This window comes from Diorhabda sublineata, chromosome 5, assembly GCF_026230105.1.
Source record: "Diorhabda sublineata isolate icDioSubl1.1 chromosome 5, icDioSubl1.1, whole genome shotgun sequence".
NCBI lineage: Eukaryota > Metazoa > Arthropoda > Insecta > Coleoptera > Chrysomelidae > Diorhabda > Diorhabda sublineata.
This window is the reverse complement of record NC_079478.1, coordinates 31,424,793-31,452,647: the sequence shown is the minus strand read 5'-3', so window position 1 is coordinate 31,452,647 and position 27,855 is coordinate 31,424,793. Positions and strand designations below refer to the sequence as shown.

The 27,855-nt window shown below is 31.7% G+C and overlaps 1 protein-coding gene across 1 annotated transcript in view; it reads right to left on the bottom strand.

Annotated features, from left to right (window-relative positions):
- The window catches only part of LOC130443920 (hemicentin-2), a 182,152-nt gene extending 157,856 nt beyond the window's left edge, over positions 1–24,296 (bottom strand). Inside the window, exon 1 of the mRNA XM_056778818.1 lies at positions 24,008–24,296. Within this exon, the coding sequence (XP_056634796.1) occupies positions 24,008–24,110 (103 nt within the window). The 5' untranslated portion in view covers positions 24,111–24,296. The remainder of the gene's footprint in view (positions 1–24,007) is intronic.
- Between the last annotated feature and the right edge of the window lie 3,559 nt (positions 24,297–27,855).

Here is a 27,855-nt window from a genome sequence, read left to right as displayed (position 1 = left end):
AGATCCATTATGCACATATCAAGTGATTGAGCTCTTAGTGTTGAATCTGCACTAGTATATTTAATTTTGAATCATCATTTTCGTGAAAAAAGTTGTTAATTGTTGAGTGTCATATACCTTAACGATATCCAAAAAGCAGAGCGTATAAGAATTTCGTGGAAAACACACATAACACTTCATATCACTAACCGCCAGGAGAATCGTGTACATATTCACGAAGATTTACCAAAAAGCAAAGGTTTGTCAAGAAAATTATAAACGCAGTTTACTACCAAATTTCATACCGCAGCTCTTGTATCAGTCAATTTTTAGTGTTATTGTTGCATCACGATAACGCATTGTCACACATAGCAGAAAATCATGTAACAACCATTAAAATCCACCCTATTCGCCTAATTTATGATTTCTGATGATTCCTCAACCGAAAAAAGACACGTTTCAATTAGTTGTGTTAGCTTCGATTTTAAAAGTACATCAATGTAGGTGCTGATTACTTTGAACCTAAATATAATTTTTTCCCTTAAAACTTCTCAAAATCTATAGCATCATCTTTGTATTGAGATTATTTCAAAAAACAGACTTTCTCTCTCTGTATTTCTAAAATGTAATAATTAAACAATCTACTAAAAACTTGTTCTCAAAATATTGAAGTACGCCAATGCGTTAAATTATATAATTGCTTTCAGTACCAATTTAAAGTGTAAACAAGATTCTCGTTAAGTCTCACTCAAAGCTTTACGTATTTACATCTTATATTTTAAATAATCACTTTTTATCTGTCCTGGTAATAAAATCGGTAGACCGAGACTAAAAGGTAATTTAAATCGTTACATAATATTCACGACGCTTAAAATGTTATTTGCAAGTTTTTATAAAACTTTTATTATATATCGGGACCTACGGTGATGAGATTGGATAGAATTTTCATATATTGTTATTTATATTTCGTGACTGAAAATGAAAGATCAGAAATGGTAAACATAAATTCAGTTCAGAATGTGTTACAGAAAACAGTACGATATTGATGACATTCAGAGCAAAGATTGACATTCCTATGGAATGATGCAGACACAGTCTGAATTGTGATAAAGGGACTCAACTGTTTGTTTCTTTAGTCTTATAAATGCAGTTCTGGAAAACTTATTGCCGATATTAGTGCCACTGTTTTTGATTAGTTATCAGCAAATGTTGATACTCGCGATTGTCTGCTACGATGCATAACAGTGCATGATCTCTTCCATAACTATCATATGAAACAACCACGGAACTCCTAGTATCAATGTTAGAAGTTTGGATTGATATATGTGGATAATTTCAATATTTGCATTCTCCGTTTCTCCCTATAATTCTAGTCTACATGGTTCAAAGTTAAATTTGAACATACTTCTTAACTTATAACCCAATTCAATTGTTTTCTTCTGGACACTATGTAGTTACTTCAGTTTAACTTCCTGGTCAGATGTATATCCAGATATTAGACTTTGTCACCTCATGGGTTTTGGGAATTGCAAATGGTATATGTTGTGATTTGTTCTCATTTCAAATCTCATACTATTTTGCCGAGCATGGTGGCTATTTTGGGGCTTTAGTCAAAAGCAAGGATTGCTGTATCAGAAGCGAATATGACCATGGTAATGTTTGTGTCTGTTGGCTGGTCGCCTGTAAATAATAGATATAGTATGAGGACTGAAAGCATCCTTGGGGTACGCTTATGTATTCATTATTTTATTTTACTCGGAAGAATCTATTGTTGATATATGATCTACGAGTTCATAATAATTGGTTGCACACACACTTTGTCAAAAACCTGTCCAGGAATATTGCAGAGTAATATTTTTCACTTTCATGATATTCATTGATTCGTTCCACAACCCTGCACTTATTGAATTGTTGAGATTTGCTGTTCAAACCCAAATTAATATGATAGTATTAGTTTCTTTTTTTAAACTATGAAAATTTTCCTGCCAAGTTCAAATCTTGGAGATCACTGAAAGAATACTCATAGGTTGCTAGGATGTTACTCTATCAAGCTCTTTTCCTGGCCTCAGAATTATTATTATCTTAGCTAATTTTCAGTTTGATATGAGGTATTCTATTTTCAATGTAGAATTAAATAGGAATTAGAGCTCAAGTTTGAAGACGCCACGTTGTTTAGCGTTTTTTTGGCATGCATCAATAATAGTGAATTTGTAAACATGGAAAAAATTGGTCATCGTTATGTGATAATTTGAAAGGTCTTATCTCAACCAATATAGAAACTGAACTAGATTCCACTCTGAGTGAGACTACTCCTTCGTTAATAACGACCTGCGAAGACCAGCATTGCAGTGATCGAACAAATGAGATGACGACTTCCGAAATATTGAAGAAAATTTTCAAAGTGGTACTGAATGATCGTCGACTGAAAGTCCGCCAGCTATCAGACATAGTAGGCATTTTAAAAAGTGCGTTACATCGCTTTTTAACTGAGAATTTGGACATGAAAAAGCTGCGTACGAGGTGGATGCCGCGTTTGCTCATAATGAAACAAAAGCGTCTTGAATTTGTTTTCATCGGTTGTTTGACGATTTTTCACAGAAGTAAAGCCGATTTTCTGCGCCGTTTCATAACCATAGATGAAACGTGGTTTCATCACTTTACACCCGAAACAAAAGAAGAATTAAAGCAATGGAAAGGGAGAAGGCATAGATCATTCCATCTGCAGGCAAGGTCATATTGCGCGTGGTATAATTTTATTGGCCATTTTGTATCAACGACGAGTATTATGCGAACTCATTACAACCTTTGAGTGAAGAAATCAAGCAAAAACGAGCGCATTTAGCTAGGAAGAGAATTGTTGTTTTATCAAGCCAATGCACCAGCTCACACATCAGTTATTACAATGGCCAAAATTGATGAATTAACCTCATGTACCCTATTAGCCAGATGTAATCACTTCGGACTATTTTCTGTTCTAGGACTTAACAAAATGTCTCGATAGCCAAACATTTTCTAACAATGAAGAGGTAATGTCGAGAGTTAATGTATATTTTGAGGAGCTTGATGATGCTTATAATAAAAATGGTACCGAACTCATAGAAATCGCTGGGAAAGGTGTATGCAGCTCTAGGGATATTACGTGGACTATTTCCTTCGAAAAATTTAAGCCAACCAAAAAGCTGTAATATTTTTTGTTCACCTAGCAACGATCAAATTTCAGCGATAATACTGCACTAGTGCAAATTATCGATAATTTGCACTAGTGCCAAACTTTCGTCTAGGATTAATAAACATCATTTGGTTTTAGTTTTATATTTTAAGAAAAGGAACAATTATTGTTTATTTTAAATTAAATTTTTCTCAGGAAATAGTCTGCCAAAATGCCCTCTCGTGCATGTCAAATTGTCTCATAATTTCCTCTCGTGCGCATTCGCGCACTCGAGAAAATTAAATTATCGACAATTTGACATGCACTCGGGACATTAATATTGAAAATTGAATATTTTTCCGATATTTTTGTGTTTTTTTGTTAGGCCAGGTACTTCTTGGACCATCCTCGTATTATATAACCGTTTTAAAGTCTAGCATACATGATTATGTTACGTAATGATTAATTTTTATGTTTAAAAATAATCATACTCTCAGGTCACTTCAAGTAACTCAGTTTAATTCATTGATCAAATGAAAATATTTTCAAACAGGAGTTTATAGAAGGAAGGATAATCTAAGCAAACATTAATATTTGCGCAAAGCTCCTTTTGCTCCTTGCGGTTACCTGGGATAACACTTGTACTTTCCCCTGCGTGTCCAGCAATGAAGCGTACTTTGAACTCTTGTGTAAACGCCTATATAAAGTGTTAGGGTTGGGCACTACGAACATCATGATTTTATTAAGGATTATAACAGCAGTTCTATAGTGTTAGTAAGGTATAACGGATGGATTTGTTGGTGTAAAGTGACGAGATGTGAAGTATTATGTTGTATTTAGTATTTAAATTCATATTTTGTATCTATGAGTCTAGTTAAAATCAGATTCAAGGGAAATTCTCATAATTTGGAAATTAACCCTCAAAATTTACTGCTTCAATATTATTCATAGATCAAAATCTAAATCACCAAAACGGACGTTACAAATTTCCACTACCAGATATTTAGTGGCACCAAAAAATAATATAATCCTAACCGGGAATCGCTAGCCTATAATCCATTCACCATATTAGAGTAAATGTTTGTTAAACATACATATGTAACAGTACACATCCGCTTTTCGTGTACGCTAGTCCTCGTAGCCATTGTCAAAGCTTTCACGGAACAATGCGGAATTTTGCTTATTGTTCCCGTGGTATAACTTATGGCTGGCACACTAATATTTGTTGACAAAAACGACCCCTAACGGAAAATAAACCTAATGGTTTGTGTAGATTTTGTAAATTGCGTTGTTATTATCGTGGTTTATATTTTGATTTGTCAGAGCCGGAGTCACACTTTTTTCTCAACACGTAGATGTAAGAATCTCTACCCACGCCTTAGACTATCGATATCAATGTATTTTGAAGGCTTTTCCATATACATTTCATATAAATCATATAAAAGATTTGAACTGTTAATATCAGAATGCCTATTGTCTTAAAATATTTTTAACATCATTATTATAATACGTATTAATTTATTTGTTTGAGTTTGAGAGAAGATTGAGGTGAATGGAGCAGTGTAACGAATAAAACAAATTAAAACAGTTTGTTAACTAACTATACTATCCTGACTATTTCCTTCGAAAAATTTAAGCCAACCAAAAAGCTGTAATATTTTATGTTTACCTAGCAACGATCAAATTTCAGCGATAATACTGCACTAGTGCAAATTATCGATAATTTGCACTAGTGCCAAATTTTCGTCTAGGATTAATAAACATCATTTGGTTTTAATTTTATATTTTAAGAAAAGGAACAATTATTGTTTATTTTAAATTAAATTTTTCTCAGGAAATAGTCTGCCAAAATGCCCTCTCGTGCATGTCAAATTGTCTCATAATTTCCTCTCGTGCGCATTCGCGCACTCGAGAAAATTAAATTATCGACAATTTGACATGCACTCGGGACATTAATATTGAATATATAATAGATAAACATTAATACAAAATTTTTTGACATTTTAACTATAATTACTGTTTGCTTTTGCAGTGAACTTACTTTGTCCGATAAATCTGAATCACTTTGGTTCACGGCTCACGGTTATTATCACGTGTGTTCAATAGTCTCCTCGCGTAATGAGAATATTATAATGATGAGTTTCTTATATTTCTTGATACTGAAGAAGCGGTATAAGAACTACATTTACATTTAACTCTCTCAAGTGGTGTATAATGGAAAACGTTGAATGGAATTTGATTGAACCTGTTTTTTGACATATCTAGTAGACATATCAAAAATATAGGGCTCGTCAGCTCCGTGTATTATTAAAGAGGAGAAGTGGAAGTTATGTTTGCAAAATAAATATTTCATTTGGATGCCTTATAAATATATCATATATACATAATTATAAATTCATTTATAACCTAAAATCAAGATGATTTAGAAACAGAAACAACTACTTGTCACCTCGTATATAATTTCGAATTTAATAATTAGAAATTATAGTTGGCCGTTCTCCTAACGAAAAATCAGCTACTCTCCTGGCTAATGCCACGACGAATATTGAATTACATTCCCTATGAAGAACGTGATGAACATCTACCTTTTAGTCGATATCAACAGTCCTAATAGCTCGCATATTCAAGGGGATGATTGTAAGCATTGACCTGTTTCGACGTTATTACGTCTCATCAGAGTGTGATATTAGTAACTCTTAATTGAAGAAAACTCCGAACTGAAAAGCGGAGAATTGGAGGGCGCTGCTATTTAGTTTCTGTATTTAAAGATTACCCGGTGAACACTATCCGGTACCATACAACTGCGAAACATCAGCAATCGAAATTTGACCGTAATTGGCGATGATATTGAATAAATATGTGAATATATGAAATGGAAGTGAAGTCCAGCACTGTAACTCAGGATTTGGTCCTGTCCGGACATTCGATTGTAGGGTGTTCAGGTTAGAAGCAATATGTCCTGGCATGGTCAGATAGCTCTTCTAAAAAACTTGAAGTTCTCTTTAAAACCAAAAAGCTAATATACATCTTCTAATCCTTCACAAAGCCTAGATTCGTTTATCTCTAGATGATTGCTCTCTCATTTGGAGCACGACTCCCAAGCATACTCTGAGGATGCTGTACTCAATACTAAGGAGAGCAATTCGACTTACGATCCAGACTTTACCAGAAACTTTCACTTAGAACATAGGACAAAGGTCGCAGACCTGACTCTGTTTTACCGATACTACTATGGAAGATACTCTTCTACGCGGTCTAACAGAATCCTACCTAGAGCAGTATTTGTAAGACGTACGTGGCTCTTGAACACCGAGTTTGTCTGCATATGCATAGAACGTCATTTTCCGAGCACTACAACCTACAGAAGTTCAAGACCAGTGCCCAAAGACATCTCCACACGCTAGGCACTACTCGAACTACTCGTGCTTGTTTTCAACATAAACAAATCATTTGATACATACTACTTATAATTATTTTTCCACTCAATTTTTCTAGTAACATTTAATAATACAAGAAAGAATTTTTGGAAGAGGTTCACACCAAAAAAACAATTTCAGTAAACTTTATTTTTTTTATATTTATATTTATTGTCGCATCAACTTCGAAGGTTATTAGCGACATATCAGTTTTTCACAATTTATAATCAAGTTTTTTAGAAATTTGATTGAGTTTGTAGTATTACAATTATTTTTAAATAGAGAACGGTGTTTGGAAAGCTGTTAGTTAGTCTTTCGTTTTTGTACTTTTGACAGTTCAATAATAAGTGTTTCTCGTTTAGATTCTCGTTACAAGTTTCACATATTGGTGAGTTCTCTCGGTTAAATAAATGTGAATGTGCCCTAGCCTTCAACGATCGATTTTTATTTGGTCCCTACGATTTTTAAAACTGTTTTTCCATAGTTGGACGGATGGTTTTATAGATTTTAATATCGACTGCGATCTGTTCCACTCCCTTTCCCACTTAAACCGAACTTTTGTTGTGATTGTCCCTTTATACTCGTTTGCTATCACTTCGCGTACAATTGTTGATTCGTTGTTATTTGCTGCTTCTTGACACATTTGTCTGCTCTTTCGTTTTCTGGGTTCCCTGTGTGTGGTGGGACCCAAATAATTGATACGTTTGCTTTGGATTGGTGGATAAGGTGTAATTGGATTTTAATTAGAATACCTACCTGGGAAAAAGTTGTTGAATGGTTTGTATTGAGTTCATGGAGTCTGCAATTATGACTGTTCTATTGTATTGATTTCTTCTAGCAATGATGAGTTCCTGTAATTTGGCATAGAGTTCTCCAGTGTGGACGCTATTATGTGGAGATAGTTTGAATGTGTGTATTTTGTTCTCTACTACCACTGCAGCTCCTAAGCCATTAGGTGTTTTGGATGCGTCGATGTACAGAAAATGGTATTCATTCAAGCTTACTTCCGTGAGAGTACGGAACAATTGTGTTCTTAGAGAATGGTTTGTTTCTTCTTTTTTAAAGGAGCTCATGTTGACGTTGATGTTGGGAATAGCGATTGTTCAAAATGATTCTATTTCAAAAATTTCAATACAGCCATGAATTATTCAATTTCTACTTCTTTTTGCGATATTACTGAAGATAAAATTACATATTTAGTGTAATTAGAACAGATTTTTTTACATTTATGTCGAATATGATCTACTGATTAATATAATTTTGCAAGTCGTCAATAGTTTTGCCTGTTTTTAGAAGCAATTATCAATCAAAAGAGATAAGCTTATATCATTTAACAATGAAAATATATTAATTCTATTCACCACTTTAGCCAATCAATGCTCGAAATAATCGAAGTATGTTTGAAACTAATGGAATAAAAAACTGTTGCCTTTTTGGATTACGGGAGAGCTAATTGCAGAATAAGTGAGCAAAGTTTCAACAATTCATTAGCTGTATGTCCAAGGAGATTTAGTAACCCAATTACGGCTCCTAAACTACCCACTTTTCCATTAATGCTTTTTGCTACCTAGTACATAAATCATTAGTATCAAGAAATATTTTAGTAGTTTTAACATTGCTCTGCCAAAAAATATTTACCTAGAACACGGGCGCCAGTTTATTTTTGTTCATGAAAAATTTAAGTCGAACGAAAGCATTTTTTCCAAATTAATGTGGCACTAATTTAAGTGTCATTTACTCGTACCCGAAATAGTTTTCTCTGACAAATAAATGTGTATAGGAAGCTGATATTGAGGGATTTCATTGAAATTGGAAGTAGAATAAATATATATGTACTATTCTGAATTTTTTGAACAAGATATTGGTACATTTGATTTTTTCAAAAACTGAATAAAAACTAACTGAGATGGAAGACAACATTTTCACTAAAACTATTAGATGATATGATAAGAATATATATGATGTTCTTACAAAATTGCACAAAATGAAAATTCAAAATATTGTTGTGAACATTTGAAGACACAGAAACTAGAATAATGATGGACACTTGGGGTAGAATTGTGAAGAAAGCAAGTAGCTATTGTTACTGTAGTTACACAAAAAGAAACAATAAAAAATGATTCCATGTTGGTTATAAAGGAATATCTAGAACCACCCTAGGCAGGAGAAAATAATGAATAACAGGCAAACTGATTTTGAAAAAATCAATTTGGGGATACGAAAATGAATAATGAAAATTTTATTAGAAAGCAACGATTCTACTATGCTTGGTTGTAGAAGAAATGAAGATAAGTTACTGTTAAGCTACTGTTCATACTGTTATGCATAAAGTGACGATCTTGCTGATATTTTGATTTGTCTCTATCGAATCAATGATTAATAAATATTTTTTTCCAAAAAACTATCTATTAGTCAATAAGAAGTGTGCTTGATAGTATGTTACTTATAATAAACATATTATTTTATACAATACACCCTTTATATCTTTCCATTTTTTGGAAATGTGTCAAGTAACGCAAAGAAAAGATAATAATAATTTTTAATATAATTCATCATATAGTTATAGGAATTCACAGAAACGTTAATTGTTGAGAACGATGAATCGTTTGAGATCTTGACCCTCCTTTCTATTCCAGCTGTATTCTGAAACGTTTCAAAGAAAAGATGGAAATGAGATGATACACTATCCTACTTATAAAAAACTTGTTCAAGGTGAACTTATTAGCCACTTAAGATTTTAGACAAAAACACCGAAATTATAAACATTAGTCATTGTGGAGGAAGTCACTTCTTCACAATGAAGAAGTTTACTACTTATGACAATGAGTAATAATTCATATTTAAAAAAACTGATAACTACTACTTCTTTGTCCCAGAAAAATTTCAATAATTCTAGAGGCTGTACTATTATTCTGGTACTGTGGAACTATTGGATGTAAAATTGCAGTTTTCGCAACTTTATTTCGAATTTAACACATTATAAAAGACTCTATTTGAAAACTGTTGATAAGATCATCTGAAGTAAGTGTAATTTCAATCAAGTGATTTATAATTATAAACAGAAATCTGAATATTAGCATGCTGCTATGTTTGTGAACCCAACAACTTAAACGAAAGCACATATTAAATATGAAATGAACATGATCCAATTTCAACGAGTACTCAGTTTCAAAAACGTTTCAACTTGAGAACCAAATCGTCAATAACGACGGAAGAATAGTTTGTTTTGTGATTTTTCAATTTTTCCGGTAATAAAAATGTTGAAATAAGAATTAGAGACAAAGAAACTTCTTGAAATGAGACTTTATCAATTCATAGCTACTTGTGCGAATATGTACATATTACTACAATATTTTTCATTATAATTGGAAAACAGACAAAAGTAGCATTGAGTTCGAACAACGCAAAATGAAAACTGCCTCTCCATACAATTGTCATGAAAACTCTCTACTTGGGAGTAGTAAACATTCCGAAGTAAACTGAATAACTGGAATTTTTTGTGAAAAGGTATTTCACTCGTTTAAAGTATTAGAACAATTTTGTTGTATTATTTTTAGTTTCTGCGTTAGATACAAGTAAGAAACCGTCGCACGTGCTAGTATAAAGTGTCAAGAAGCAAAACAACGCTTAACATCTAGTAAATGTCGAATTATCCAATAATTGGAATTTCAAAATGAAATAATTGTGAGATATACTGTGTAGGAAATGAGCTTTTAATAAAACGACGTAAGTACGTGATATTATCATATGGAATGTCTCCAATTTTGGATACAAACAGGACATGAAAATTCGCATCAATATGTTTGATTTGGAAATTAGAATACAACCATATAACTACATCAAATAATAGTAAATATTAATGGACAAGAAAAATAATTGGAGCAACAACAAAACAAATAAATAATGAAAACTGCTTAAAATTGAATTTGCAAAAACTTCCAGTATTTTTGTAATCAATATTATGTTGTCAGAGAGAATATCCTTTCCAACAAAGTGTGATAAAGGTTCACTCGTCTGTTGTTGAGAGGGATATGAAGTGTTTTGAGAATTATGAATTCCAAGTCAGCGCTTTCCAACTTTTTTTGAATCACAACCCCTTTTATAACTTTAAATAATGTACGCGATTACCGTTGCCATTAGTCAAAATCAGTAAAGCAAAATATGAAATGAATCATGGAATCTAGACTTTTTTACTTGCCAAATTTCAATTACGATTCTGACGATTCAACAACATCCAGTGCAATCTACGCACCTAGTATGTTGTTTTTGCATTAGGATGGAAGGTGAATATTATGGCACGAGTTCTTTCCATTCTGAATGAGATGTCCACTTTTTATAGGAAATTGTTTAACTTTAGTGATGCTGTCATGGTGACATAAAGATGAGTCCTGTTGCTCCAATATTAATGGGAATTATTCTCCCTTTCAGGTTCCTCATGAGTTGTATCTCGATTTGAAAATCTTTATACTTGAGCATCTTTCCTTGATCTTTCTGTGTGATGTTGCCAGAATGCACGATCCTTGATTAGTTAGTTAGATATTGAATGTGAAATTTCTCGCGAATATATTTAATTCCACTGGAATGTTGTCCCGTGGCAGTAGATAAGTCGATGGGAAAATTTTGAGTATTGGTATAATATTGGTTCCAGAAATTTCAAAGTAACCGTATAATTTGAAAGGTTGGCTGATCTATATTATATGATCTAGATCATATAATAGTCGTTTAATCCTATTAGTTAATTTTGTGGCTCCCAGGTTTCCCAAATCAATCTATAAATTTAAGCTCTATCCATAGAAATCATTGCGGTTACCATTAACATCCCATTCACTGACTTTTTCCAATTTCATGAGAAATATAGAAACAAAACTTTCAGTTTCATATAGGATATTTGCTGTTTGCCAGCATGTTGATGTTCGTATGTTAACCCAAACAACAGTTGTTTAACTTACATTTCACTATAAATCAATTATGTAATGAATAATATGTGTGCCATGATTTGGACGAGATGTTTATCAAAATAACTCCAAAACCTTGTTTTGGAAGAGACCGAATTCACTAAAATAGCTGTCTGGAAGCGTTCTAGTTATTTAGTCAAAAATTCACATAGTACTTACGTAATTATTTTGCACTATTCGATTCGGTAACTACAGCCAAACTTAAATGGACAGCGGTTTATATTCGGAAGTTATATCTATCTGTTTTAATAAAAAAAAGAGAATAAAAGAAGTGGATATAACAGATAATAATAAAAATGTACTCATTGAATATTTCTAGTACATAAAAATTGTATAATATAACCATATAGAATGGAATGACATTGCTATCTCCAACATCTTCACATATCTACAAAGTTTAACAACAAATGAGAGTTGGGGAAATTTGGAAACTTATTCAGAAATAAGAAAACGAAAGAATCCCCAAGAAAACTAAGTTTTTAGTCATATTCAAATTGTGATAGTGAACTAAACCAGACGACGTATAATATCGAAAAGGGTCTATATTAAAAGTTAAAAATCACGAAAACAAACTTCATGATATCTAGATTACTACAAGCTATAATATGTGATCAGAATTTTCCATATTACGTGAAATGATTTATAAACTGGTCAGATCCATAAGGATTCATGAACTGTACAAATAATACGTGCTGAGTCATCCGAGTACTGTGTTTTCGTAGTAATATTATGGCAAAATTCAACATCGAATTGTACTAACTCTAATATATTTCAGTCTTCTGGAACCAAAATTGTGGTCAAGTATAATACAAAAATATATATACAAATATAACAATAATGAAAAATTAAAATTATTCGAAGAGACATTGAATTCATTGATTTCAAATCCTTGTTAACTTTTATTGGTAAGATTATGAAAAACCTTAAATTTTTATAGAGCAGATAAGTTTCGGTTGTTGCGTATGATGTTGAATATTGATTGGTTAGTTAATGAATGACATCAAATTTCAATAGGTAATTTTTTTCGGTTGAATCGTTATGAGTGAAGTTGAATTTCATAGGTTAGATAAAGTTAATTGGTTGCCGATGGTGTTTTTTTTTTCAAAATCTTAGGGATGCGTAGATTTCACTAATATTATATAAATCAGTTTTCTCATTAAAACGTTGAACATTTTGGGCAATATATAATGTTTCTTAAAATGAAGGTTTTCATAGTTTTTTGCAGTTGTCAAAACTTTGGCAGATTCATAATTCATTTTACGTCAATCGTCGCTAACGAACAGCTATGAGGACAAATTTGCTGTCGCTTTTGTTATCCGATTGATGAGTGACCTCTCCGACTGATCAATGTTTGTCTTATTACAATTAAAAGAATTTCTTGAAGATTTCAAAAAGTTCAAGAGTAACTGATTTTGTATATGGCAAATATGTATGAATAGGTCACACAGAAGTGCGATGTCAAAATCAGTGTCAGATATGTTATAAATAATTCTTTTCAAAAAATATGTTATGAGCTGTAAAAAAAAGTTTGTGAAATATTTTATTCTTCTTATTACGAAATGTTGGATCAGGAATTTTGAAGACTCTTTTTTTAACTGTTTGATTGAATTAATCTTTCTGTTCTGTTATGTGAGCGATTTTAATGATAAAACAAGTCAATTGAAATTTCATCATCTTTGTTTAGTTTCAAGAGAAAATAATGATATTTTGGTATTCTCCTCTTCAATAGTTAACTTCATGTGAGGATCGAATCTATTGAAATTAAATAGTAAATTGTCAATTTTATTGTATAGAAGGGTTATAATTATATCATCTACATAGTACATACTCTTGAATAAAGAATAATTTATAGAGTGAACAGATACAACAAAGTACAAAATATAATTCCTTATATAATCTACTAATATAGGGGATATTGAAGACTTCATTGGTGTGATTTTTCAAAAATAAATATTATTAATTCTAATATTTTCTATATTGAGTTTTACTTTTATCACTTACTTTATGCTGTAGAACTGTAAGACATAAATTTAAGTGGATATTACATATCATTGGAAGTTTCATAGATTTTAATGGTGTTTTTGATATAACAATCATTGTTATCATGTCCAGATTTCGCCTAACCAATTAGCAAGAGGTTCAATTGGAGTGTTAATTAATGCTACAATACGTCTAGCTGGTAGAGTAGGTCTATGAATTTTTGACAAACAGTAGAATTTAGCAGAAATACCGTTATACTTCGACAATTTCTTTCCTATGTTTTTTGGAAATTTGTTTTATGTTAAAAACTTTTCAGATTAAATTCTACAATTATTAGTTGTACTTTCCTAATAATCAAGGATGTTACTTTGAAATGACCACATACCTTCCAATCATGAGTAGAATAATCTTTTATATTATACTCATCATAAAGGTTTCTTCAGCTTATTTCCAAATGTACAGAATCACGAAAACTAAATTGCTTTTAATTAGTTTTGGTCGAGTGAACTTAACCAAGCCATTAAGCTCAATCTTAGAGTAATATATTCATTTTGGTTTTTTACTAAGTTTATCCTTCGAAATGGAATTTAAATCTCTAATAACTTTTCGAATTATTACCATTACCAACTGAAATCATGTTCTGACCCCCTTTACAGCAAAGTTAAATGCTTATTGTCCTTTTTTCGTTATTTTCTTGGATCTCGAACAAAACCTAATATTATGCTTGTGATGTACTAAATATAAAATTTAGCAGTTTCGAATATTTCAGTAATTGAATATGTTTGCAAGGTAAATTGAACGATTGAAGAAAAATGGATATTTTAAAATAAAACTTAGTTTATCACGAATGACTTCACCACGTGGTTATTATTAGGAATCTAAATCGGTAAGTAGAAAGTAAACGACCTAATAGAACGCATCATTCCCATAGTAAAATATACAAGGACAAATCTGATTTGATTCTTGAACAGGTGACTTTGCAAACTATTGTTTCTCAATAGCTTTAAATATAAATATACTCAACAAAAATAGTCACACCACTCGACATCGATATACAACATTATTGGAATGCCCTCCATAAACTTCAAATTATATATATATAGGCCACAGGTGCGAGGAGAGTGTTCCTAAATAAATGCCACGTGTACCTAAAGAAAAGACAAAGTGAAAACATAAAATATACGTGTATATACATCAAGTATTTATAGTTCCTGCCTCAATACCCAGAAGTTATGAAGAATGGACAAGAATTTATTTTTGAAAATAAACTAAATTATATAAAGATGTACTTCTATATTTATTCGGAATGTAAATGGTTAATACATTAATGTGCATTAAAAAATGCGTCGTAAATTATTGTCACATCTTGCCAAAATAACGTCTAGTTAATAAATCATAACTTGAAATGAGATTCTACATGATTTAATGCATTTTGATGCCTTTTTTGATCGCTTTTATGTCACCTCTTATCAATTCAAGCTAAATTATTTCAAGAGTACGAAATGTACAAATTGAGATAAAAATAATTGAATGCGAAATTTGAATCAATATGATCAGTTTTGAAGTATACAGAGTGTGGTAGAAAGGATACAACGATTAAAGCTATCATACAATGATGAAACATCACTCTCTACTTCTAAATTGGCTGTATTTCGGCGATTTCGTCTTTCAAACGCTCCAGTAACGCTGCGTAATAACTGCTGTTGATGTTTTGACTTTCACGTCTTTCTACGCTTTGGAGTTGGTTCATCACTTGCAGCTCCCTCGTATGACTATCTATTGGACTCCGAAGAATACCAACAATTGTCGCATATCCATCAGAAAATACGAGTTTATTACAATTGAACAGCTCAGAATCATCAATTTGAGTGTATCCTGAACGTAGCACATCATCAACATGGAAGTTATGCAAAGACTAGGGAAAGATAATGAAGTCATCTTTACCGTAATAAAACGGAAACTGTAGTATTTTGGTCTCGTACTAATACATGAAGAATACTGTCTCTGGCAGATGATTGTTCAAGGCAAAGTGGACAGTAAGAGACGAACAGGGAGAAGACAGAATTCATGGTTGCACAACCTAGGCCATGGTTTGGAATGTTACCTGTTTAGAAACGCATAGCCTTGTTAGAAACGTAGCCTTGTAAATAGACAACGTTGGCAACGGATAAGGCAATTAAAGAAGAGGAAATATTTTTCTATCACATTCTTCTGATATCTCTAGGGCCTCAGCTATCTTATCTAGCCCCACTTTATGCTTATCCAAATTCTTTTGTGAACTTTCTCAATGTTTTTGTCGGAGAATGTCTGTGACTACGTCCATCTACATCCCTGCTTATTTCGCATTCGCAAGTCCGAATAATGTGTATCAAGTCTTTAATAATACTATTCTTGCCAAAGAACATTACTTTATTAAGACATTGTTTTACATTAATTTTCCCAAACTAACAGAAGCTGCTTGACTGAAAATGCTTTAAAACTGACAAACAGTAGGTCAGCTGTCAAATTTATACATGTGCATTTGAAAGGTTGGGACTAATTGGAGATCATATTTATCACAAGTGGAATCTAAAATCATGTGCTCTGGTATACTAAAGAAAATAATTATAAAATTTTTCAAATATCTATTTTAGATGCATTCATTTACGCTACTAGTTGTTCATACAAAACTTAAAAGACGTTGATGAAGATACCCAATCAAGATACTTGGGCAATCGATGAAAGCATTGAGGTGGAGGAAATTGCTAACAAAAAACGTTGAATATCGATTATCACATACTGTGAACTTAGAAAATCGCTGAATTTCAATCAGAAGAAAAAACATATAATTATTGTTTGGAAAACATGAAAAAATAATAAGGTCCAAAATTCGAACAAACACTTCAGAAAACACATCGAAAACAATAGAGAACTCATATTAAAGAATTATTTGATCAATGAGGACTAATACTTTGTTTATATGAAACAATTTGTTAGTTAATGATTTAAATTTATGACAGAAAAAATTTTTCTGTGACGATTACGGAATAGCTCTTACAACTTTACTTCTTAATAATTTTTAAGCGATTTTATTATACACTTTCTATGGATGAGCAAAGTCACATTGCTGGAATGTCTCAAATTTCAAAGCCATATCAGGAATGCTACGAATATGTAATAATTTCATGACATAAAAGTAATATATTCAACGGAGGTTCTAGAACATAATAAAATGTAAATAAATAGCAATTTTATTCTTTTGCGTCTGTTTTAAGTTATGCATACTCAAATAGCATTGTTACTAAAGGGATGATTCATTAATATTATTGTTTGAACAGTTGTTATTCTACGCTGCCATTATTTGAAACAAATATTGGGGGTAGTATTCGGTTTCGGTTCGAAAACAAAAGTGTTAACATTTTTGTTACAGGTTAAAAGGATTTATACTGACACCTGGTTTCAACAGAAGGGTAATTAAAATCGAGTAGCTTTGAAATCTCACATTTGGTATTTTAGCATTGAAAACGCTTAGAATATATCCCCAGATTCGATATTGTATGTTTTTAAAAATACTTTTGATTTTTAATTGTGTGTTTAGATATGATTACATTTTTTTTTTTAATTTTTCCGATAGGTTTTTTTAATATTATATATCATTTGTAAAGTGAAAATTTGGGTTTTTAGGTAACAAAGAACATAATTTTTTAGTACTGTTAATCTTAACTAAATCTTTTTTATCATTCATAATGAAATTTGCAAAAGGATGTGTTTGGTTTTCCATCTTTTGACCGTTTTATATAAAAGCATACAAAAATATACGATATGCATCAAAAGAAATTATTTGGTTTGTTTTATTTTAAAAATAATGGTATTGGGCGAATTCAAATATGTAAAGGTAAATCTTGTATGTATCTGTTAGACAGCGAATTACAAGATTCATTTTAGGACGGTATGGTATAGAGAAGTGCTGTGGTAAATTCTCATATTCTTCAAGAATGAAAAAACGGAAATCAATATATGGGTAAATCATTCTGAAATCAATTTGGCGAAAGAGTTGCTAAAAAGCAATCTACGGCTGCTGGTGAGAAGATGTATTGTAGGATTCATTTAGAAGAAATCGAAATAACTTATTGAGAAATTCTAGGGGAAAAAACTGTTACCATTTTTTGTATATCCTTTAAAACTACTGTGGTAACCATACTATGTATTTTGCATTATAATTAATGTTTATTGAAAAATGTATTTATAATACTTCACAATTATGTAATGATTCGCTTGTTGGAAATAATGAGAATTTGTACGTTTGATGTACAATGAGCAAGTATCACACCTCCGCTCAAATAGTGTAAAAAAAACCAAACTATCGAGTAATAAGCGAATGAAAATAATTTTTCTCTCTTCGGATGATAACTCAAAAACTGACAAAGTTTCTACAATGATAACTGCTTACATGAGATAATTTGAGATAAGATTTCCAATTTTTTTAGTGCCAATAGTACAATTAAAGATCTTTTCTAGCTTTTTGCGATATGACACTATTTGAAAGTGCGATATGAAGTTAATATTGATTCAATGTATATTTGACAAAACAGTCTAAATAGGATTTAAGGTTAGATTCAAAAGAACAATTGTTTTCTTTCATAAGTTATCAGTAAAACTGTTAGAAAAAATGTTCCTGAAATGTTGAATAAAAATTCTGACTCATTCTTCTGATATGAGCCATTAAAAACTTTTTTCGATCTCGCACGTACGCTAATTTGAGAAAATTGCGATCAATCCTTTGGAAACACGCAGGTTACTTTTTTTTACGATTGTGCTCTATATGAACCTGATATTAGAATAATATCATTATTGAAAATAATTTTCTCCCGCACAAAGGGTTTAGAAAAAATCATGCTTTTTCGTTGAAAACCCTCTAACAATCTTGATTATGAATTCTTTTATTAGCATTAAGGTTTATATATATTATAGAAGAGACATAAATGCTAAAAGTATATTTCAACCTCGTATGATTTTAAATACTTCCAATGCTTTCCATGAAAATATTTAAAAAATTTTACAGTATATAATTATACGAATTGGAATAAGACTTTGCCAGCTAGATTATGATCGTTTTTGTATAGTATATCTTCAGAATATTCTCAAAGATTAAATTTATTATAATCTTTTTTTACACTAAAAAAACCTCAGAGATACATTGAAAAAAAACGCGGTCCGTACCAATTTCCTTCCTTTAATAACTTTTTAAATGGAGTCATCCTTTTCATTCTAGGGTTTGTGTTTGCTTTTGCTATAATATCTGTGACTGTCTCACTTAAAAATAAATATGACTTTCCTTCTACTCTGGATGACCATAATAGTGGCCCACCTACAAGTATTCTGGCCATTGCTTAGGTCAGGGATGGGGAAACTTTTTTCTTAGCTTGCCAATTTATGCTAACGAAATATATGGCAGGCCAAGTAGCACTACATTATTCAGTAAAATGGAAATATTGTTTTGATTTTTCTGAAATACTAATTGTAGGTTTGGTCTTTGTGGGAACATGTGACATGTGGAACTGTTTTTGTCTCTGTATGACTTCATCATAAGCCGGCTTCATTTGTGATGCTGAATTGCTAGCAATGAAAAAAGGAGGTCATCCGAAAGCCTCTTACGAAGAAGAAGAAGACAATTTTTGCTTAGTTCCATTATTGAAAACGTGTCTTCGCACAAATAGCTTGTACCAAACGTAGCCATTATTTTATGGGTATGGGCAACTATATTTGGGTACTGTGTTCTAGATAAAGACTTATAAAATTCCAATTTGCTGGTGTTCAAAAATAGTTGCTTCAAATGGGTAGCGCGTTCGACGACAGACGCACCTTCTCGACCTTTTCGGTTTTCGCTCATATCCCCGTCCGCGCTCGCACATGTTGTTTTATGTGCGACGCGCACTGCCATTACTGCCAATTGTATGTAGAGAATGTAATTTCTGATAATAAGAAAGCTGTGCTTGATTTTTGTTTGATGGTCGCGGGCCGGATTTCAACGCTTTGTGGGCCATAGTTTCCCCATCCTTGGTTCAGGTGGTCTTCCCTGTGGTCTTCTTCCTTCTGGGTTGTTCATTTTTCCGTTCTTAGCAAGTCTACTTTTCATATGTTTGTTTAAGAATTTTCGTCTCTATTCCATCCATCTTTTAACATCGTCTGTAGTATCCTTCTCGTATATAGTTGTGCTTCTGCTGCCTATGTAATGATAGTTGTCTAGTCGTTTTGAATATCTTGATTTTAGTTCCAGTATTTTAGTATTTTTTCCTTCTGAAATATATCTTTCATGCATCACTAAATTCGAGCTGCTTTCATTATTTCTTCTCTCACTTCTTTAAAAAGGGTTCCATGACTTGTTATTTTCGCTCGTAGATATTTAAAAAGATCAAATTGTTCAATTAAGGCTATCGTACCAGTTCTTTGGACCTTACTATTGTTGTTCTCAGCATGTTTAGTTTTTCTGCTTGGGTGTAAAAATGTAGTAGTCTTTGGAAATTATCTTCAGTATTGGCAATGAGGACAGCATCGTCAACATAGTAGACGACGTGGAAGAATATATTTCCCATCTGTTTGGTAATAAATACTGCGTCGTTGTTGGATCTGTTCTTCCAGAAGCCTTGTTTTTCTACCCGCCTACTCATGATTTTCGTGATTCTTTCCAATATAGTTTTTGTGGAAGATTTAATAGTGCAGTCAGTCACTGTTATTCATCGATGATTTTCTGGATACGTTTTCTGTTTTTTAAAAATGGTTATTATTGTTTTTCCTATATATAGATAAATTATGTTTCCCATTGCTCTGGTGTGACGCATTGTATCTTTGACTTCGACTTTGCTTCTTCTTGGCATTTCTCATGTACTTTTTTGACTTCCATATATGTCTCTCTTCATGTCTTTTGTAAATTTTTTCTCATGGTTTTCCTTTAGTTCTCTTATTCTTGTGTTTATTTCGTTTCGTTCTTCTCGGTTGCTGTTCCAGTTTCTAGGCGTCCTATTTCGTATATATTGAAATTTTTTTTTTTGCTTATCTAGCTCTTTCACTTACGGCGTATACTATGGCGTTTTATTGATTTTATTGACATTTACCTCTCCACTTCCTACTGTTTCTATGTCGGCGTCTAATATGTTATTTTTCATTGTTTCCTATTGTTGGTGTATACTGTCTTGAGTATTGACTTCTTTTTTGCAATATTTTCTGGTTTAATCGATTTTCATGTAACTCGAATTTCACATAGATGCTGAAATATGGAAGGATGTATGTTCTTTTATTGACACCTTGTATATATACAATATACAAGCAAAAAGTGGCTAAACTAAAAGTCCTCAAACGTACGATACATAATATATTGTGTTTCTAATATTCCTCACTTTATGATGAATGGTTTTATCTCGAGGCATATTAACAGTCAATATTAATAAAAGTGTTGGCACGTACATGATATTATTTCAGATTAATGAAATTTTTCAGCGTAGTATTCTCGGTTGTTTTTCAATATGTCATGAATACATGAACAGAAATGTGCCAAGTATTAGCTGATATTTGGTCGTAATCAAGGATATATTGGCATCGTGAGAGGTTCTCGTGCGTAATTTAATTTCGAGAAATGAATCTGAAATAGGAATATTGACCAGGCTCTTCAAATTGAAAAACCAAACATATAAATATCCTGGAATTTAATTATTTCTGCTCAGATATATTGCCAAAAATAATCACAAGATATTTGATGTATGGAAAATAAATGAAATATGTTCAAATATTAACTACCGCTTTTTTATTTTACCACACCTTTATATGACGAAGGGAAAATATCTTTAGATTGTACAATATACAATCGTAAGTTTAGTTCTTTTGGTATTTCATTTTTTAAAATAAAAGATGTTCAAGCAGATGGTTTGTAGATGTTCTTATTTTGCAAGTGAGAAGGGTTGAGCAATTTTTGTGATTCTCCTATTTTTCTTTGTATGGACTCTTCTATGTATCCGAGTGATCAAATCAGTACCGCTTTCCACCAACATGGTTGCCGAAGAACGCTTTATCCCATGTCCGATATAGGTAATCTTCGGGTTTTTCCATTTTCAGGTATTTTTCAACAAGTTTTGGGAAAGCGCTGATGGTATCCAAGATGTTGGGTGTTACACCTACGATTTCAGTATACAAAAAATAATCTTAGATTTGCACATTTACGATAGAGTATCGATCATTACACGTCCATAAATTGATTTTCCGGTTCTTCCATGACTTTCCGCGTTCTGCTTCGCTTCACACGAAAATTGTCACGCGCGCACGCGTAATGAAATATACACCACAATCAAAAACATATATATTTGTTTTGAAAATTATTAACAATCCACATTAAATCTTGTGTAAGGCAATTCTTTGTCTTTTGATCCGAACTTTTCGATATTATTCCGACAACGTCAGAAGAATTTTGTTTTTGACTGATTTTTTCTAGATTTGAGTGATTATTTTCAATTCAATGTTGTTATCGCTCTTGAATTTTTAATGAAATTAAAAATTGAATTATGGAAAGTAGGAGGAATTGCGCCAAGTTTGAACTTCGAGTGGAAAGCAGAAAAGTCCTAAAAAGGATACAAAAAAATAACGTGAGTGGATAATAGTTATTAATGATCCCTAAGATATCTTGAACGTGAAATATAAACCATGGAATCGACATTTTGATTTGAATATTCCTTTTTTTCTGTGGTTCTGTTTTTCTTCATAAATAATGTTTATACCTCATTGTCCTCATTGCAGTCGACCAAACAAAGTTGAAGCTGAACATAGCAAGCAAATTTCTATATTACATAGTTTTTTTTTGGCTCATTAAACTATTCTTCTACTTCTGTTCCTCTTGCAAATATTTGTGGTAACAAAATATCAGCCAATAAATCCTTTCCTGTGACGGAATATACCGTTTTGAGTATACAATTAGTATGCATACAAATGTTAGAATTAGTTGAACTGGTACTAGGAATTTATGTCTCTCAAATAAACGAGAAATTCCAACAATTTTCTTTAATTTTATGATATTTTGATACTGATAATGGGATACGAAACAGATTATACGATTTTTGCAAAAGTTATGATGAATCTACGAATAAAATGTTGGATTCTATTGATAGTTCCATATCTCACCACAATATTCCTGTGTCTGTTTTGAGTGCATACAACATCAATAAAAATTTTACTATTTACCATTCTCTCCATAAAATATTGAACTAGTAGTTCCATTTTGAGTAAAAGTTGATGTCGAAAATATGATTTCTAAAATCTACATCTGTTTCCACATTTCTATATATGGAGAAGAGGTTAAAAAATATGTTGTTTTCGTTGATGATGAACAGCAAAGTTGAAACTACATATTGATACTGGATAGGTGAAATTGCTACCTTGTGCTAATTTTTTTAATTTATGGGAGTAGTGTCCATATTCGAAAGATTTTGATAGAGAATTAATTAAAATCGTTTTGTATTTCAAGAACCATTTCTAGAAATGTCTCTCATAAAGCTGTTGAATAATTTTAAATGTGTTTTATCTATACGTAAAAACGTATGATACTAGAAAATGTTTAATATTCAAAATTGAAATCACCGCACTAGTTGTGCCATTCAAAAGAATTTTTTCGTATTTATTCACTAATCAATGAAAAAGTTTTGATTTTGTCAAAGGACATCGGTTTTGCGAAATCCAAAATGTAACTGTGACACAATAATAGAAGGTCCATATTTTGTAAAAAGGTTTTTCAAAAATAAATGATTGAAGTGAGTTTACTGTAAAGCCCATAGAGCAACAATGGCGGCATATATTTATTGAAAATAACTTTCATATAATTTATTCAAATTTCTTCCTCTATATTCTCGCTACTCTGACATTCACAGAAAGGATATTTTCAGTTATTATTCCAAAATGTTGAAAAGAAAGAAATAGAAATAATATTCCACTGATACAACATGAGCTTTCAATTTGAAATAAAACATTTGAATGTGATATAAGAATATGGTTTTCATAAAAACGATCTAGTAACAAATCTAACCCTGAGTATTATTTTTTATAGTAGTGTACAATATTTTTAAAACTACCTTTTGAAAAATACTATATTTCGCTTAATGATTGTTGCGGCTTTATATAATCTTTATCATTATTCAACGCTCATATAATGTCCCAAGATCAGCATTAGCGTAGCTTCTTTGAGATATTTAAACAGTACAAGCCAAGGTTAGTATTCAAGAGACCTAGAGTGACGTTAAAGCAACTTATTAGAAAAGTTTAATATATGGACTGAAAACGAGGATAACAAAATAAATTGTCTTTCATTTAATAAAGAAATTTGAATTGTTAGTTTCAAATCTATTAGTGAGAAATTCCAAGCTTACGTATAACAAATACCCCAGAGATTAAATTAAATAAGATGGTAACTGAATGATACCTGAGGTAATAAGTTTCCGATTATTTTCATTCCATTATCTGAAATCTACTAAAAATTTCTTATATATAGGTAGCACTTGATATTTGAGATTACTTACAAGTTTTCTGGAACTCTTTGGTATCCAAACATAGCACCGCGTTCAAAGACACAAAGAACACCACCAACAAGTCACATTCAAAATAGCAAATTCCCCGTCGCATTTTGCTACCCCATCATGTGAATTTCACTGTACCACTCGCCCAAATGTTATCTTACAGAAATAGAATCGAATGCATTTCAGTGACTCTCATTTAAAAGACGGCGCTAAATTAAAAAACAAAAACGAGCATTATCAGCGCATATGTGCACTTTGTGCCGAACTCAGGGCGCATACAACACTATTTCACTTTTTGAAGCTCACACGCGACTTAAGTCTAAAAAGTTTGAAACGGCAAGCGACAGCTTACGACTTTAGCAGCGTTGCCAGCGTATTACAATTGGGTATTGAAGCAAAGTATTCTAGAATTTTTTTCAATGATATTGAAATTAATTAGAAAAGTATATAATTAAATAGAATTAATAGGATAGATGAAGCTTTCGTTACATGACTCAGGAGAAATATCTTTTCTGTAAACAGTGAAATTCATTTGCATAGCATTAAACGTTTCACGCCAAATAGTTCTTGTAATAATGATAATACCAATTACAAGCTAGTAATTAGTAGTATACGTAATGGATGGATTAAATACAAATATAAATATAAATAAATATATTAAATATAAATACAAATATTATTTTTATTGAATTCTCGGACTATTCATTTAGTATATTATGGAAAACGAATACTCAAATAATTTAATCGAATTACTTTAATCAAGCAAATACTCATAACATTGATACTTAGCAATATTCTGAAGTTTCCATTTATATGGTGCGAAATCAATCTAAGCACATTTTTTCTTCGTGGTAACCTTCTCAACATTTTTCGGTTTTCAAATACACTTATGAAGAAGCAAAGGCTTAAAATCTAGGTATTGCGATGATTATTCACTCCTCCACTTCACCTATCTGCCTAGAATATGTTTTGTAAAACGTGAAGGCATACAATCATGTTGAAACTGGATATCTCTATTTTAGACATAACTACCAGAACCAAACTGTTGTGGAAGTATTTTTCCGGTGAGATTGTATTAAAAGATGTATCGAAAAATGTTCGTCCTATAATTTTATTCTCTTCAACCCCTTCCCCAAACTATCTTCTGGGCGATAAGACTGAATTTTTTCTACTACGAGTAAAATATTATTTTATTTTTGCTTAGCTGATCACTACTTCGTTCAAAAAAAGGCAATCTTTTGATATGATTATCTTGCAGTATTAAGTACCTAAAGGCTTGTTGATTCGTGCAATTTGAGTTTTAAGTATTTTACGGTTGACTAGAAACATCAGATATATGCTCAATAAAGATTTTAGAAGTTTGTCTACATTGATATACACTTTTTTTTCTTACATGTTCATTCTGCCTAAATTGTTTTTCATTTTAAAAAAATAATAAAGAATATCACACCTCTTCATTCAGTCAATCATATTAAAAGAATTTTCAAAATAATTTTGCTAGTATTTGCGATATATTCGAATCCACTTCTCTTGAATATTGAAATTTTTAAATTATATGGTGGTAAATTCCTTAAACTCTTCATTCACTTTCACAAAAATAATAAGAAATGAACCATCCGATTAAAGTACAAAGCAAAATGTTCTGTGTAGTGGTTGTTAACTTTGTTTAACCGTGGCAACATCGCGCCATTATTCTTTGCTAGCTAACGTTAATCTTAATGAGGGAAGCTCCTTTTTGCGTGAGAATTATATTTTTAGATTCTTCAAATGCCAAGAAGAAAGTATGTTGTGCCATTAGTAAAGGTAAATGTCAGTAATTGATCTTGTTACGATGATAAAGGGTTTATGTTCTATTTTATAAGAGTATCTCTTTCTTAAATATCAAAGCCACCGAATACTTTTAAATGTAAACGAATTTCTTGTGGAGTTAACGTTGGAGGTGACGATTATAATGTAGCATGACAGCGGCACGGTTTTTTCATTGAAGATGGGTGACGTTCTATTTTTAATAAATATTAATAAATATGTTGAATCATATTATTTAGAATATATCAAGCAACAACGTGTACCGTCAAAATGTGGGATTGAACGAAACGAATTATAGTAGAATAAAGCATTATTACCCATATATGGATTCCTTGAATCCAGAAGTATCCATGTTTCCAACACAACATTTAATTGGGTATTGGATATATTCGTAGAAATAACATGATTTATTCACAATTGAAAATGAACTATTTTTAGTAATGAAATTTGAAGTTTGGTCTGGAGATAACTTAAAGAATTGAGGTATACTAAGTTTTGTAACTTGTGAGAAGAAGGTTGAGCTCATGTTTCTGGTGTAGTAAAGAGTAACAGAAAGAGAGGAAACTGAAAAAGCTAAAGATATTACATATATAAATAATGAGATAAGGAAGCTAGTAAAAAACTCTGAATAATTATCCTGATTTCAACTATCAGACTCAAAAAATGTTTAAAAAAATTAGATTCCATTCAAAGACAAATGTACGAGTCAAATTCACTCAGCCTTTTCCATCAATAACTTCATTGAATTCATTTAAATATATAACAAATACATAATTTTTCGATTTTTCGATAGTTTCCTTCTCTAACATTTAATCCGGCAAAAGCTTCTTCAACGGTATGGAGATGGGATTTTAAGGGAAAAGGATTAGAGCTGTATGCAGGTTCTGAAAGCCCAGCCTTCTAATTGTTTCAATTATGTGATGGATCTTTTGCAGCCGGGCGTTGTTGTGCAACAACAAAACCTTTCTTGATAGTGGACTAAGGCATTTATCTCCATTGATTGACTTCGATTTATTGATCAGGTAATCATTGTATATGGTAGACCATACAATTTTGAAGAAAGCTTAGGTATACTGTTGAAACAAGATAAGTGTCATTCTATTAGTTTAATGCCGGTCATCAAATAGAGTTAAGAGACGCCCCACTGCGAAATAAACATCGAACAACTTGTCCAGGTCCGCACTACCATATTCAATTTTCAAAATCAGTGAATTATTCAGAAGTATAGATAAACAACAACAATATACAAACAATAAATACCTTGGGGTTACTAAATAAAACCGGTACTGAATCGAATAATACTGATGGCGAAGAAGAATGAATACAAAATGGTATTATACATAATTCGAAAAAGTTTCCCTACAATCATCAGCTAGGGTTTCCAGTTCAAAGTCAGAAGTTAGTTGTGAGATGTGCAAGTGTGCAGTCTATTGAGGTCAAATTATTCCTAAATAGTTTAGTAAACAATAAAGTATGTGGCAAACGTGGCTTCAAGATCAAACATCAACAAATCGATAGGCAGATTCCATAGACGTCCTACTAAATCCTATCACAGAGAGAGGCTAGTCGAGGAATGTCCAGAAAACATTAGTTTAGAAAAATACTTCTCAGAATACACTATACAAAATTACAAAGCAAGGTGTGACAATGAGAAGAAGAAGGAATGTTTCTTGAAATTTTCTGAGAATCAACTCCATTATGTGAAAGAAGCTACTCGTAAAGTATATATTCGCATTCAACATAATGCTAAATCTTCAAGGTATTCTTGCAGAACTTGAAAGTAGAAATATCCTTGAGATATGTTCGGTATAAACACTGTGAAGATATTACAAAATCCATAGTTCTTAATAACATCAATATAGTGTAGAAAAGGTAAACAGTAATGGGAATTAGTCGTTTGATAAAGTGGAGAAACGAATATATAATAGAAATTCGGAAGTAACGTACTGAAGGGAGTCTAATCCATTACTTGGATGATACATATTTTGACAGCCACGATGCTGTTCATGAAAACTGGACAAATGATAATTGGAGATGTAAAACCA